Here is a 13990-nt window from a genome sequence, read left to right on the forward strand (position 1 = left end):
ATTTCTTGTGTACCATCTGATTGTCTTCTGATTCCCTCTAGTGTACTTTTCCATTGCAGTTGTTGTGTACTTTAGTTCTGAAAGGTTCTTTTACAGGTTTTATCTTTGTTGAAGTTGTCACTGAGTGTATCATCTTATCTGCAGAGTTCAATGAGCATCTTTGTCTGTTACTTTGAACTCTTTCTTAGACAGTTTATCTCTGTTCCATGGAAGCCTTTTTCTGGGGTTTGTCTGGGCTTTTTTTTGTTTTTTCTTGAAACATATTCTTTCATCTCCTCATTTTGCCCATTTTTCCTATGTATTAGGTAATTATGTGTCTTGGAATTAAAAAGTTGCTTTACTTAGAAGGTGTCTTATAGGGCCCAGTTGAGCATCCCTCCTTGTCACCATAGCCAAGGGCTCCAGGGGTGTTCACTTTGTGGACTAATGTTGCCTCCTTTTTATAGTTGGGTCACAGTTTCTGTGGACACACTGGCAGGCGAGGCTGGTGCCTGGCCTGGCTGGCTGTGAGGCCTGGCAACAGTTGTTGTGGCAACATTGGTGGACAGAGCAGGCCTTCAATGTGGCAATCTGCGACACCTGGCGTCAACTAATGCAGACACACTGTTGTATACTAGCTTGTGTGGCAGGACAGCAGCTGCTTTGGAGAGGTGGTCCTCAGGAAAATGCCAGGGTGGTGTGAACACTATCAGCAAGGTTAATGGAGGGTGTCAGAAATGGTGCCTGCTAGTGTCAGGCCAGAAAAGGAGAGGAAATGGCACCCACCAGCACTTCTGATTCTGAAGACCGTTTCAACTAATCTTTATCGCTCTCGAACATGCCCAAAAATTAGTCAGTATATGACCTTCAAATATGACCAGGTACTTTTCAAGTAGCTGCCTCTGCACTGGTTTTTCTACAGCCCATTGACTCTCCCAGACATAAGTCTCACTGCTTTTCAAAGCCAGATGTTGTCCTCTTCCCTGTACAGGTCCTCCAGACGGAGGCTCAGATCATTCCCTCTTCACGGGCAACTTAATGCAGTTGTGATATCCTTTTCACTTGTGGGTCACCACACAGGGAGTAGACTGAGTCTCTGCCCCTCCTACCCATCTGTATCAATGAGGCTTCTTTATATTTGCAGCTGTAGAATATCTGTTGTGATAGTTTTCTGGGCGTTCTCACAGATAGCTGTTCATGTGTTGTAGTTTTGGTGTCAATTAGAAGAGGTGAGCTCGGGCTCTTCTCTACTTCATCTACAAGATGACCTACTTGGTCATCTTGAACCCAAAGCCAGGAACCTCTCTTGAATGCCAAATGCCGTTCCTTGGGAATGTTGTGCTGTCTCATACGAAACATATCTCCAAATCTCAGAGACACCGCCCTTGCTGTTGTGCAGGAATCTCACGTCTGCTTTCCTCTCATCACTGGGAAGTACTTCTGATAGGACAATCTGGTTGTAGAAAGGGGCCTAGTGGATTAAGGAAGAAACATCAGGAATCATCTCAAGGAAGAAAGTGGCTAACGATCTTGACGTTTTGGGGACAACTGGGTAAGGGCAATTGTAAGGAGCGATTGTAAGGACCTTGCCATAGTAGGAGGGTCAGTCACTGAGAAAGCCCCAAGGGAGAAAAGGCCAGTACGTTTGAGAAGGGGACTGTTAAATATTCATCCAAGACCTTGGCCACACTAGATCTCCCCTGCCCCTCTCTCCCATATTCTGAGTAAAAATCCAAAACTGCCTGTTCAGTTTGAGACAGACTATGTTCTACATGGAGTCAGGACATGAAGAACAACATGAAAATCACACCAAAAAACTTGTAGATAGTTTGAGGAAGACCCTGGGCAAGAGGGACAGGGGTGGCTTAAGCCAGTGTGGTTTAATTTACAAAGGAAAGGAGTCCAGCCAACATCAGAGGGTCGGATAGTCCGCCCAAGACTACAGACTGTCACAAAACAGCAACCTCTTCACCTGAGTCATGGAAGTCTGCACAGACAACAGCAGCAGAAACAAGGTTAAGTCCATTAGGGAAACATTGTGACATCTTAATGTCTTGGCTACCCAACCTTTCTGGGTAGACCCTGTTGCAGGAACAGACTTCAATAAGCCTTCCCCTGAAGACTCTATTACATGACCTCTTTCCTTTAATAGCAGTGGAAATAGGGGCAGGGAGGATGAGTTTATGAAATGATCCAAGTGAAAATAAAAAAGTACTGATTTTGGGGAAGGGTATCTTTTACACACTTAATTTTTTGCTTTGTTCACTAGGCTTGCTAGATAGAAAGGGGTCCTTATTGTTTTTCAATAGTTGTAGGACTGGATCCCTGTTTCCCAGCTAAAAATTGCTTTTTATGCCTTGGGGCTTTTATTAGCCAAAGAAACACAGTTACAATGTCTTATTCAAAGAGATAAGGTTCTTGACCCTAACTTGAGTGACTGTTTTCATTTTGGATAAACTACTCTGTACACTTTCTTCATCACCTATTCTGTAATCCAGATCTTTTACTTTACATGGTAAAATGTTTCATGGTGGGATATTATTGGTTATATTCAGTGGTTTTGGTAATGCTTGATTTTTTTTCTTTCAGTCTTTATTTGGAAAAAACTTGACAACAATTTTGAATGAATATGTAGCTATGAAAACAAAAGGTAAGAATTCATGTTCAAGGATTTGTTTTTGTTTCACATACCATCTATCTAATTGTTTTAATTACAAATACTTTTTAAAGGCTGGTAATACCTCATAAAAGTAAGAAAACTTGTCTCAGTTATAATGACATAAATTTTACTGGGAAATATCTAATTAAGTATGTGTTTATATTGAGTGATAAATAACAAATCTGTATGTTAAAAATAATTTTTTAAAGCTGTAGAATAAAACTACTCTGGATGAACAGATTATGGATTATAAAATTTCAAACTAATATTTTAATTTTAAGTTTGTAGTGTAAATCTGAGTACTGGTATAGTCATAAAATCCTGGCTTATATTTATCAGAATATAAAATAATTCTATCCTAAATTAATGTTTTAGGGGGAATGAATTATTTATTCTCTAATAGTTGTTATTTCTGTAGCTTACAACATTAATGAAAGAATTGACAAAGAATTAATTTGCATAAAATGATAAAAAAGGAAGTAAGTTTAACATTTATTGAGTACTGACTGTATGCAGCATATGCTAGGTGCTTTCATATGGTTCATCTTAACCCTTAAAATAATTCGGTAAGATATTGCTTGTTTTGACCCATTTTTACTTATCAGAAAACTGAGGATTAGATGGGCCAGATAATTTTTCCAAGGTCAGAAAACTAGAAACTGCTGAAAGTTCTGGGCCTCAATTTCATTACTAACTCTTCAAGAAGGTTACATGATCTTTCTATCAAAGATTTATTTTCCCAAAGTATCTCAGCTACCCTATGGGAATATTTAGTATGTAAGTGACATCAGAAACAATATGCTATTGCAATACAGTGGTTTATATCTCACTTTTATGATGTTAAATTTCTCTGGTTTGAATTTTTATAAATATGTGGTGGAGATTTTAAACATCTTATCCATCAATGTGGCTTTAGAGCACATCTTAAAAAAAACAAGACTAATTAGTCCTCAGGAATTTTCCCTGTAATTCTAAGCACAGTAACTGGTCAGACTTTTTTTTTTTTTTAACTTTTTTTTTAAAGATTTTATTTATTTATTTCTAGAGAGGGAAGGGAGGGGGCGGAGAGAGAGAGAGAGAGAGAGGGAGGGAGGGAGAGAGAGGGGGGGGGTGAGAATCATCAATGTGTGGTTGCTGGGGGTTATGGCCTGCAACCCAGGAACGTACCCTGGCTGGGAATCGAACCTGGGACACTTTGGTTCCCAGCCCGCGCTCAATCTACTGAGCTACGCCAGCCAGGGCTAGACTTTTTTTAAAGAGTTGCTGAGCAATCAGAATAATTTGGACATGAAAATATTGCATGTAAAAAACTAATTTCCATACTCCCAGTTCGCATACCCTTTGTGATTACTTATAAATCAAATTACTTTGACTTTCACATGTCAAAGGCTGTCAAATAGAACAGAGATTTAAAATAGTTTGTCTTTAATTCAAAGAAGATACAAAATCTAAAAAATCCTCATATTTCCCAAATACCCATTTTCACTCATATTATATCTGGTATTCAATGGGTTCAGGAATAGAAAGCAATCTTGTTATAGCTTCAGTTCCAGCATCAGGTCAACAGCTGAGAGAAAAGTTCCTCATTCATTGTTTGTATGTATTCAAATCGAATGATACATTTTTTCCAACTGGGTTTTTAAAGAAACTTCTCCTCTTATTATTTAGAAACATCAAATCACGTCCCAGCAATTATGTCATCTCTGTGGAAGAAGTTAGACCATACGCTTTCTCAAATCAGGTAATAAAAAGCTTATATAATAAACTTATCAGAATGTATACATAATGATTTTGGGATGCAGACATACAAGAATAACTTTGAATTTTAAATCTTGTGAACCATACCGAGAATTTATATGACATAGATCTATTTTTGAAATTACTCTGATGTATTTTGAATTCCCTGATACAGTTGTATTTTCTTTACATTTGCAAAGAATTAATGTGTGGAATCCATGCCTCATTGGTTCTTCCCTTGTAAAGCATCAAGTTTGAGTAATAATACTTCTGGAATCTTTTATTGATATTGATGTTATAAAATCTCTTATTTGAGTGTGATATGAAAACCTTAGTTTTTTACCCTTCTCCTATAGCTACAAGCGAATACCCCACCTAAATTCAGTAGTGGTTTCATTTTCCATCCTCAGTTTAAACTTTAAAATAGTTCCAAGTGCTTTGTATCTAACTGTAATACATTATTTGGTAGTCTTACCTTTATTTCTGTTTTCTGGCTCTTGTCCTTTCTCCCCTTGCCAGTAATCTTCCAAGACATTCACAATTTAATTAATACCCTTAAATACTTATAAGTTACTGAGATATTATTATATTGACAGAGTGTTACATATGAAAGAAGGCTCATAGCCCAGTATTCCTAAAGATTGGTTTCTCTGTTATTAAAAATGCTTATATGATTCAGTAAGTTTTGTGGCTCTTGTTGGCAGTGGCTTGATAGATTTCTAGGACAAGGGTACAGTGTCTGTGATGATTTACCAAGTACAGGGGTAACTCCAAACCATAAAAGGAGAATCAGCTTGTATTGCGAATTTTCTTACATTTTTGCTTTGCTCCTTTGGAGGTTGGGTGAAATAATTTTAGTCATAAATTTGATAAAACCAGGATATCCTTCCTTTCAAATGAACTTTGGGATTCTGAAGTATTTATATATGGAGTGATATGTGAAATCAGAAATTCTCTAGGAAGGCATCTCTGTAGTTATAGGAGGTAATTGGTAATTATAAAATCTTAAATATGTAGGTCTCCTAATGTCAAGTTAGATTTATTCTTAAGAGGATGTCAGGGCTGTCTAATGCATTTTGCATTAGATAGAAACTTGATTATGAAAATTATTTACATGACTATTTACATGCCACTACTGTTCTACTAAAGCAAATAAGATTTAGTTCTTTCTTCCCCCTCACCCCCCAAGAAATGTACTTGGTATTTTGGTTTGAAAAAAATCTATTGCCTTTTTTTTTCTTTTTTTAATCCTCAGCAGAGAATATATTTATTGGGTTTTGGTTTTGGTTGGTTTGTTTTTGAGGGGGGGGAGGAAGGGTGGAGAGAGAGAAACACTGACATGAGACAGAAACATAGATTGGGTACCTCCTGTATGTACCCTGACTGGGAATCAAACCTGTGTTCTTTCTGTGTATGGGATGATACTCCAACCAACAGAGCCACCCAGCCAGGGCCTGTTGCTTCTTTTCTTCTTTTTAATCCTTGCCATAGGACATTTTTTCATTGCTTTTAGAGAGAGAAAGGAAGAGAGAGAGGCATCAGCTGGTTGCCTCCTGTAGGCGCCAAACCAGGGATCAAACCTGCAACCAATAGGTTCCATTCCAATAGGAAACAACACTCCACCTAGCTGAGCCACACTGGCCAGGGCCCAGGGCCTATTGCCTTTTAGCTCACAGTTCATGTTTGGCTGCAGCTTAATCAGAGTGTGTCTTAACAACTGAAGTTTTTTAATGTCTAACTACTTTGTTTTATTTGTTAGGAGCATGCAAAGTTCCCCAGGGTTTGCTGCCAATCAGAGAGGTTGGTATTAAACTTTAAATTAAATAATGTTTGGAATTACTGCTAACTCTGTCAGAAGAACATTTTGATTAAAACTACATGTGCACTAAGTATATATTTTGTTTAAACTACTGCTTTTTTAAGTGTAGTTTTTGTCATAACAGGAAATATTTTTATTTATTGTAAAAATAATGCATTTTAAATACTCCTGTTTTCCTTATTAGCTTTCATGTATTTACATCTTTTTGTTCTGATTCCATAAATTTGTTTTCCAGTTTTTGGACTTGTCATCAGTATGAATTATTACAAAAGAAATATACTCTTAGATTTATAGTTTATTCATTTTAGTTTGTTTCTGATCACATCTCAGAAACTTAATTGATATTTGAAAGGTCTATGTTTCAGTCTATAGATTTAATATGTTAAGTAGTAAGGTATGTATTATTTAGACTTTTTAAAATTCCCAAACTTCTCTGACATTGAATTACTTTTTTTTAATTCTCCTGTGTTTCAGCTCGAACAAGAAGTGGAATTGCAGAAATCAAAAGACAGAGAAGGCTTGCATCTCAAGTAGCTCCTGTCAGTTCAGAGCTGCTTACTTTACCGTATCTTTCTGGACAATTTACTACTGCTCCTTTGACAGCTACACAAGTTATTCGACCAACTGGCCAAACTTCAGTTCCTTTGAGGTCCAATTTTGTAGTGGTTAACCATACACAATCACAGGACACTGTGACCAGTAAGTTTAAATTTTACTCATAAATTTTGTTTTTAATCAAATTGTATAAATGAGATGACATTTTAATACTATTGTCTTTATACTCATAGTGTGAAATTACAGCAAAAAAAGGTCTAGAAAGACTTTCAGTAAATTTGCCATGAAAAAGAAATACTATTACCCTGGCTGGTGTGGTTCAGTTGGTTGGGTGTCATACCATGGAGTGAAAGGTCACCGGTTCAATTCCAGTCAGGGCACATGGCATAGGTTGAGCGCTCATTGCCAGGTTGGGGCGTGTACTAAAGGCTGCTGATCGATGTTTCTCCCTCTCTCCCTTCTTTCCCCTCTAGAGATAAGTGAATAAAATCTTCCTTAAAAAAAGAATGGAAAAGCTGTATTATTAAATCTATGAGATATTTTAATCTCGGATCTTTATTTCTGTTCTAACTGAAGTCCAGCCTTGAACCTTCTATTATATTTCAGTTATCTCATTAATAGAAAAGGTCTTGTTCTATTTGATTTTAAAAGGAATACACATTATATTTCACCATCTCCTTATTTTTGTTTATGCTGGCCTGCCATCCTGGAATGAGGAGTATTTTCCAGTCCACCTCCCTTTCTACATGTTCAAAATCCTTTATACTCCTAGCTCAATCTTAGACTAGACCTAGGGATAAACTCGGAAGTCATCTGGGTACATCTTGCATGTTGTATACTTGAAACTTTTGAAAACACTTAATATTAAGGGGCCAAAAGCTAGTTAATAACAATTGGGATTAGAATTGTGGTGTCAGGTCTCTGTTTCTAGACCAGTCTTTTTCTCTTCTGTGCAGCTACAATTTATTGCCATCCATTACATTCCCCTCATTTCCATCTTTTCTTCAATCTCTTTTATACCTCTTGGCAAAAATACTTAGTATATATACACTATAGTATATACTTAGTTTACATTTTTTACAATTTTTCTATTCTGCAATGTTATCTCTTCTTGAGATTATACTGCACTTTTTCTTTGGTTGTAAAACCTTAAGTCACAAGTTCTGTATTTTATTGATCTTAATATCTTCTATAGTATCTTGCATATAGTAGACTCTCAATGTATGCTATGCTAACTGAATTACATATAAAATTTTGTAATGATATCTTTCCCATTAATTCATGTTGAGAAAATTATTCCATTTCCTTGACTTAACTATTTTGTTTTCTTGAAATACAGCGGGTGAGGCTTTAAATATCATTCCTGGTCCTCAGGAGAAGAAAACTCATGCCAATTTAATGTCTCCTGGTAGACGCAAAAGGTAAATGCTTTTTATTTTTATTTTTGAAAATTTTTGAATTATATTATATTGATTATGCTATTACAGTTTTCCTGACTTTCCCCCCCTTTCACCGCCTCCACCCAGTGCCCCCTTCTCCCTCAGGCAATCCCCTAACCATTGTTCATGCCCATGGGTCATGCATATAAGTTCTTTGGCTACTCCATTTTCTATACTGGACGTGACATCCCCATAGCTATTCTGTAACTACCTATTTGTATTTCTTAATCCCTTCACTGCTTCACCCATTCCCCCACACCCCCATACCCCCATACCTCCTGCTGGTAACTAACTTCTTTTCTCTTGCTTTTAAAAGTCTCTCTTTATCTTTAATCTTTAGCCTTTTAATAATGATGTATCTTGGAGTGGGCCTCTTTGCATCCATCCCATAATTGGGACACTCTGCACTTCCAGGACTTACGTGTCTATTTCCTTCACCAAATTAGGGAAGTTTTCTTTCACTATTTTTGCTTTTCCAATAGATCCAATAGATTTCCAATTTCTTGCTCTTTCTCTTCTTCTGACATCCCTGGGACGAGAATGTTGGACCTCTTGTCTTTTATTTCAATTAGTGTATCCTTCATTTCTGACTGGGTCGTTTTTATGGTGCTAAGAACCTCACAAAATTCCTTGAGCATCCTTATAAACAGGTTTTGAACTCTGCATGTGATAGATTGCTTATCTCAATTTCCTTAAGCTCTTTTTTTCTGGAATTTTTATTCTTTAATTTGGGCCGTGTTTCTTTGTCTCCTCATTTTGGCAGCCTCCCTGTTTTTGTTTCTATGTATTAGATTGAGCTACTTTGACACCATGTCTTAGTAGTGTGGCCTAATGTAGTAGGTATCCTGCAGGGTCCAGTGGCACAGCCTCCCTTATCCCCCAAGCTGGGTGCTTGAGGTGCACCTATTGTGTGGTCTGAGTAACACCCTCCTCTTATAGTTGAGCCTTGATTGCTGCTGGCGGATCAATGGGAGTTATTTACCCAGGCCAGTCATCTGCAGGAACTGGCTGTGACCACTGACTACCAACTTCAGCCATCCGTGGAGGATCAGTCATACAGGAGCAGGAGGGTGGTGCTTCTCTGTGGTCTTTAGCTGTCCACTGGGTTCATTGATCCTGGGGTTTCTCGGGTGGTGCAAGCCAAGGTCAGCCCCCACTGGTGTTTTGCCTGGGGCACACTGTCTGAGCTATAAAGCATCTGAGATGGCTGCTACTTGTGCTGGGCTTAGAGATTCCCAGGTGAAGCCAAGCTGTGACTCTAATCTGGCTGCTGCTAGGACTCACTGAAGCCAGCTGTTGCTTGTTTGATAGGATTTAGGAGCCAAGATTGCCATTCTTATGGAAAAGCAGCTTGGGTAAAGTCCCTAAATTGGGTGGGCAGAGCCTCTGTGGGTCTCCAAGGTGGGTCACACAGTGTTAGCCAGGTTGGTGGAGTCTCAGATATGGCACCAGCCTGTTAGCTCAATGCGGGGAGGGCTCAGCAAAGGACAGTGGTTTCTGCTCACCCCAATGCCAGACATTTCAGTCTCTCGCTGTATACCATGGATGTCCTTCAAACTGTCGCCCTGGTGCTAGAACTCAGAGGAAGCAAGCCTGAGTAGGTGAGTCCATGTTTGGGTTCCCCAAGAGGAAGTGCTTAGGGCTCTAGCAGCCTCCTCCACCAACTGAATCCCTGCTGGTTTTCCCAGCCAGAAGTTGTGGGGATTTACCTTCCCAACACTGGAATCCTTAGCTGGGGGGCCTGGTTTGGGTCTGGGACTTCTTGCTCTCAAGATATCCCTCCCAAATTTTTGTCCACATTGATGTTGGGGCCAGCCCATTCCATGTCCAGCCCCCTTCTACCAGTACGGATGGATGTGGTTTCTTCAATTCCGTAGTTGTCTGACTTCCATTGGACTCAACTTCATAGTTGTTAGACTTCCATTCAACTCAATATCTGATGTTGCTGGGTGACAGTTGTTATAAATTTTAGTTTTAATTTTTTAAGTATATTTTATTGATTATGCTATTACAGTTGTCCCATTTTTTTCCTTTATCCCCCTCCACCCAGCACCCTAACTCCCTCCAGCATTCCTCCACCCTTCATTCATGTCCATAGGTCATACATATATGTTCTTAGGTTCTCCATTTTCCAAACTATTCTTAACTTCCCCCTGTCTATTTTGTACCTACCAATTTTGCTTATTCCCTATACCTTTTCCCTAATTCTCTCCCCTTCCCCTCCCCACTGATAATCCTGCATGTGATCTTCATTTCTGTGATTCTGTTCCTTTTCTGGTAGTTTGCTTAGTTTGTTTTTGGTTTTGGTTTTTAGGTTCAGTTGTTGATAGTTGTGAGTTTGTTTTCATTTTTCTATTCATGCTTTTGATCTTTTTCTTAGATAAGTCCCTTTAACATTTCATATAATGAGAGATTAGTGATGATGAACTTTAACTTCACCTTATCTCAGAACCCCTTCATCTGCCCTTCCATTCTGAATGATAGCTTTGCTGGATAAAGTAATCTTGGAAGTAGGTCTTTGCTTTTCATGACTTTGAATACTTCTTTCCAGCCCCTTCTTACCTGTAAAGTTTCTTTTGAGAAATCAGCTGCTAGTGTTATGGATATTCCTTTGTAGGTCACTATTTCCTTTTCTTTCCTGCTTTTAAGGTTGTCTCCTTATCTTTAATCTTGGGTAATTTAATTATGATGTGTCTTGGTGTGTTCCTTATGGGTCCAACTTGTTTGGGACTTTCTGATCTTCCTGGCTTCCTGAAAGTGTATTTCCTTGACCAGATTGGGGAAGTTCTCCTACATATTTGTTCAAATAAGGTTTCAATTTCTTGGTCTTCCTCTTCTCCTTCTGGCACCTCTATGATTTGGAAGTTGGAATGTTTAAAGTTGTCCCAGAGGTTCCTAAACCTCTCCTCATGTTTTTGAATTCTTATTTCTTCATTCTTTTCTGGTCGACTGTTTATTTCTTCCTTCTCCAAATTGATGATTTGAGTCCCAGATTCCTTCCCTTCACTGTTGGTTCCCTGTATGTTTTTCATTTTACATAGCCTTCTCTTTTTCCTCTATTTTACAACCATACTCAACCACTTCTGGGAGCATCCTGATTATCAGTGTTTTGAACTCTGCATTTGATACGTTTGCTCTCTCCTTGTAGCTTATAGTTCTTTTTCTGGAGTTTTTATCTATTTTATTTGGTCCATATTCTTTGTCTTGGCACACCTGTTACATTGTAAATGGAAGAGCCTTAGGTATTTGCCCAGATGGGCCAACCCACATTGCTATATGTGTAGGAGGGTTCAGAGAAGGAACAGTGTTGCTTGTTCAGCTCCCATCCTGCTCTCAGTCACTTCCCCTGCTTCCCACTGTAAATTGGGCCCTTTAAGGTGCTACCCTGGTGGTAATTCCCAGGTGGGTGGGCTTGTGTATGTTCTAGGACCTCGTGGGCCCCTTCAGTGGACTCTCCTTTGAGACTGGCAGTTTCTCCCACTACTGCAACCCTCATAGGTTTTCTATAGCCAGAGGTTTTGAGTCTTTATTTTCCCACGCTGGAACCCTGGGTTGCATGGTCTCCCTGGATCCCCAGTTCCTTCCAGTTTATTTGCATGCAAATGTGGGACTGCCCTATCTATCTGCCAGCCACTGCCTCACCTGCCCAGTACACCCACCACTGCCTTGCTTTGCCTTGTATCCTCTCCTTCTCCGCCCCCACGTCTTCTCCCTTAGATTTTCAGACTGTTGAATTTTCTGCCTGTTCTGGTTGTTTTCTGTTTTGAATTTGTTTGTTATCCTTCTTTCGGTTGTGTGAGGAAGTGAAGTGTATCTACCTCTACTTCCATCTTGGGCTGAAGCCTCCCAGTTTCTGTATGATTTCGATGTAATTTTGATTTGGTTGTGCAAATACACAAGCCATATCTGCCAAAGTCGCTATTGTTTTCAGTAGATTCTTTATAAATAAACAGGTTTCCAATAACCTTTAAAAAGAAAAAGGATTTACACCAGGATATTTACATCATAAATAAAATAATATGGTGCATTAAGTTCTTGGAACTATTCACTGTATATCCATCCCAAAACATTTTTACCACGTTATAACCTCCTTGAAATCAGGTGGCATCTTATAATCAGTGGCATATCACTTTTATTGAAAATGTTTTTTCTGTAGTGATACAGAAAAATACATCAAAATTGATACTATGTCAGGTTTTATGAAATAAATGTTTTTGAGTGAATATAATTAATATTGGCATGTTTTAGGGTATACATATATTTAAAGTCCTAAATTAATGGATAGCAATCTTTTCAGGTTTGGTCTGAGACAAGTACTTTCTGTCCCACTTAATCCATGTCTCTGTTTGAAGGATATTCGGAAAGAGGGGTATTAATATAAAGTTGGTTTATTCCCAGTTTCTCAATTGCCATGTCATGGGTATTTTTGTTGGAATTTTTACTGTTGGTTTTCTCTTAATCAAGGTTAACCTCAGACTTCTTTATGGCAAGCTTTCTCACCTAACCATATAAAATAGTAAGTCAGGTCTAATAATATGTAACATTTATAGGAACCTTGACCTATTTATAATATCGTTCATATATTTTATTTCATTTAATTCTTCCATAAACCCTATAATGCAATTGGTCTCATCCCATTATAAAGTGAGTCAGAGGGTCATTGCTTACCTTGCTACAGACCACAGAGCTAATAAATGGTAAAGATAGACTTTACATTACTTTTTTCTTTTTTAAGTATAGGAATACTTTTCTACTCTATTGCCCTTTGTTCTTACCAAAAATTGAGAAAATGTCTGTTCTACCATGATCTTAAGATTTATACCTGTATTCATAATATACATATTTTGTCAGTGTGTATAATTATTGAATCTGTTAACGATACTACTTAAAAGACAATCTTTTAAAATGTGTTTCAGTGAATCTCAAAGGAAAAATACCACTTTGTCTGGGCCTCAGTCAACAATACGGAATTTCCAGGATCCAAATGCATTTGCAGTAGAAAAGGTAAGTGACCTTCCTTAACTTTGCAACCTAAGATATTCCTGAGTTATAAGAAATTGATATTTACAAAGACTGCATTGGAATTGCTTTGTGATGGAGGCTGGCAAAGTTTAACACTATGAGACAGTTCATTCAGAATAGATAGCAAGTGTGAATGCACCAAGTAAGAAAAAGCTATATGTTTAGGAGACAGCAGTACAATATTTTTGAATTATGTAATGCAGTTGGGCATTTTACTGGAGTCAGATTATTAAAAACCTTCTATGAAAAGGTAAATACTATGGGTGGGCTGGAATGGGAGTAAAAGGGAGAAAATTGTACTTGAACAATGATTAAAATAAAATTTAAAAAAAAGAAAACGTAAATAACTTTTTAACTATGTTATGTAATCACTGAAGTAACTGTTGGTGATGGACCTGTGAACACTCACAAGTTGTAAAATGTAGTATTCAGATGTTAATGTGGAGGGAACTACCATAACTTCTGAATTTCCACCTAGATTTGTTAAAGCTACCCAGCTTCCATTGTTTTTTTTAATAAATAACATAATAGTCTATCTGGTTTTTTGCTGATACTGACTTTATTTTCCAGCAAATGGTTATTGAAAATGCACGAGAAAAAATATTAAGCAACAAATCTCTTCAAGAAAAGCTTGCAGAGAACATTAATAAATTTTTGACTAGGTAAGCTATGTGTATTTAAAATGCCTGATTATTTTTGCCAAATTGAGAAGTACGCTAAAATTTTTCCTTTCTGCCCTGACCAGCATGGCTCAGTTAGTTGAGCAGCGTCCCACAAAGC

General features: G+C 37.9%; 1 protein-coding gene across 2 annotated transcripts in view; it reads left to right on the forward strand.

The window, feature by feature from the left end:
- LOC114498618 (protein NPAT) overlaps positions 1-13990 on the forward strand; it is a 72176-nt gene that overhangs the window by 31100 nt on the left and 27086 nt on the right. For both annotated transcript variants that reach the window (XM_028514637.2, XM_036028608.1), the window contains exons 3-9: positions 2569-2629; positions 4307-4379; positions 6135-6175; positions 6669-6893; positions 8089-8170; positions 13105-13192; positions 13781-13872. In XM_028514637.2, coding sequence (XP_028370438.1) covers positions 2569-2629; positions 4307-4379; positions 6135-6175; positions 6669-6893; positions 8089-8170; positions 13105-13192; positions 13781-13872 — 662 coding nt within the window. The remainder of the gene's footprint in view (positions 1-2568; positions 2630-4306; positions 4380-6134; positions 6176-6668; positions 6894-8088; positions 8171-13104; positions 13193-13780; positions 13873-13990) is intronic.

This window comes from Phyllostomus discolor, chromosome 6 (assembly GCF_004126475.2).
Source record: "Phyllostomus discolor isolate MPI-MPIP mPhyDis1 chromosome 6, mPhyDis1.pri.v3, whole genome shotgun sequence".
Lineage (NCBI taxonomy): Eukaryota > Metazoa > Chordata > Mammalia > Chiroptera > Phyllostomidae > Phyllostomus > Phyllostomus discolor.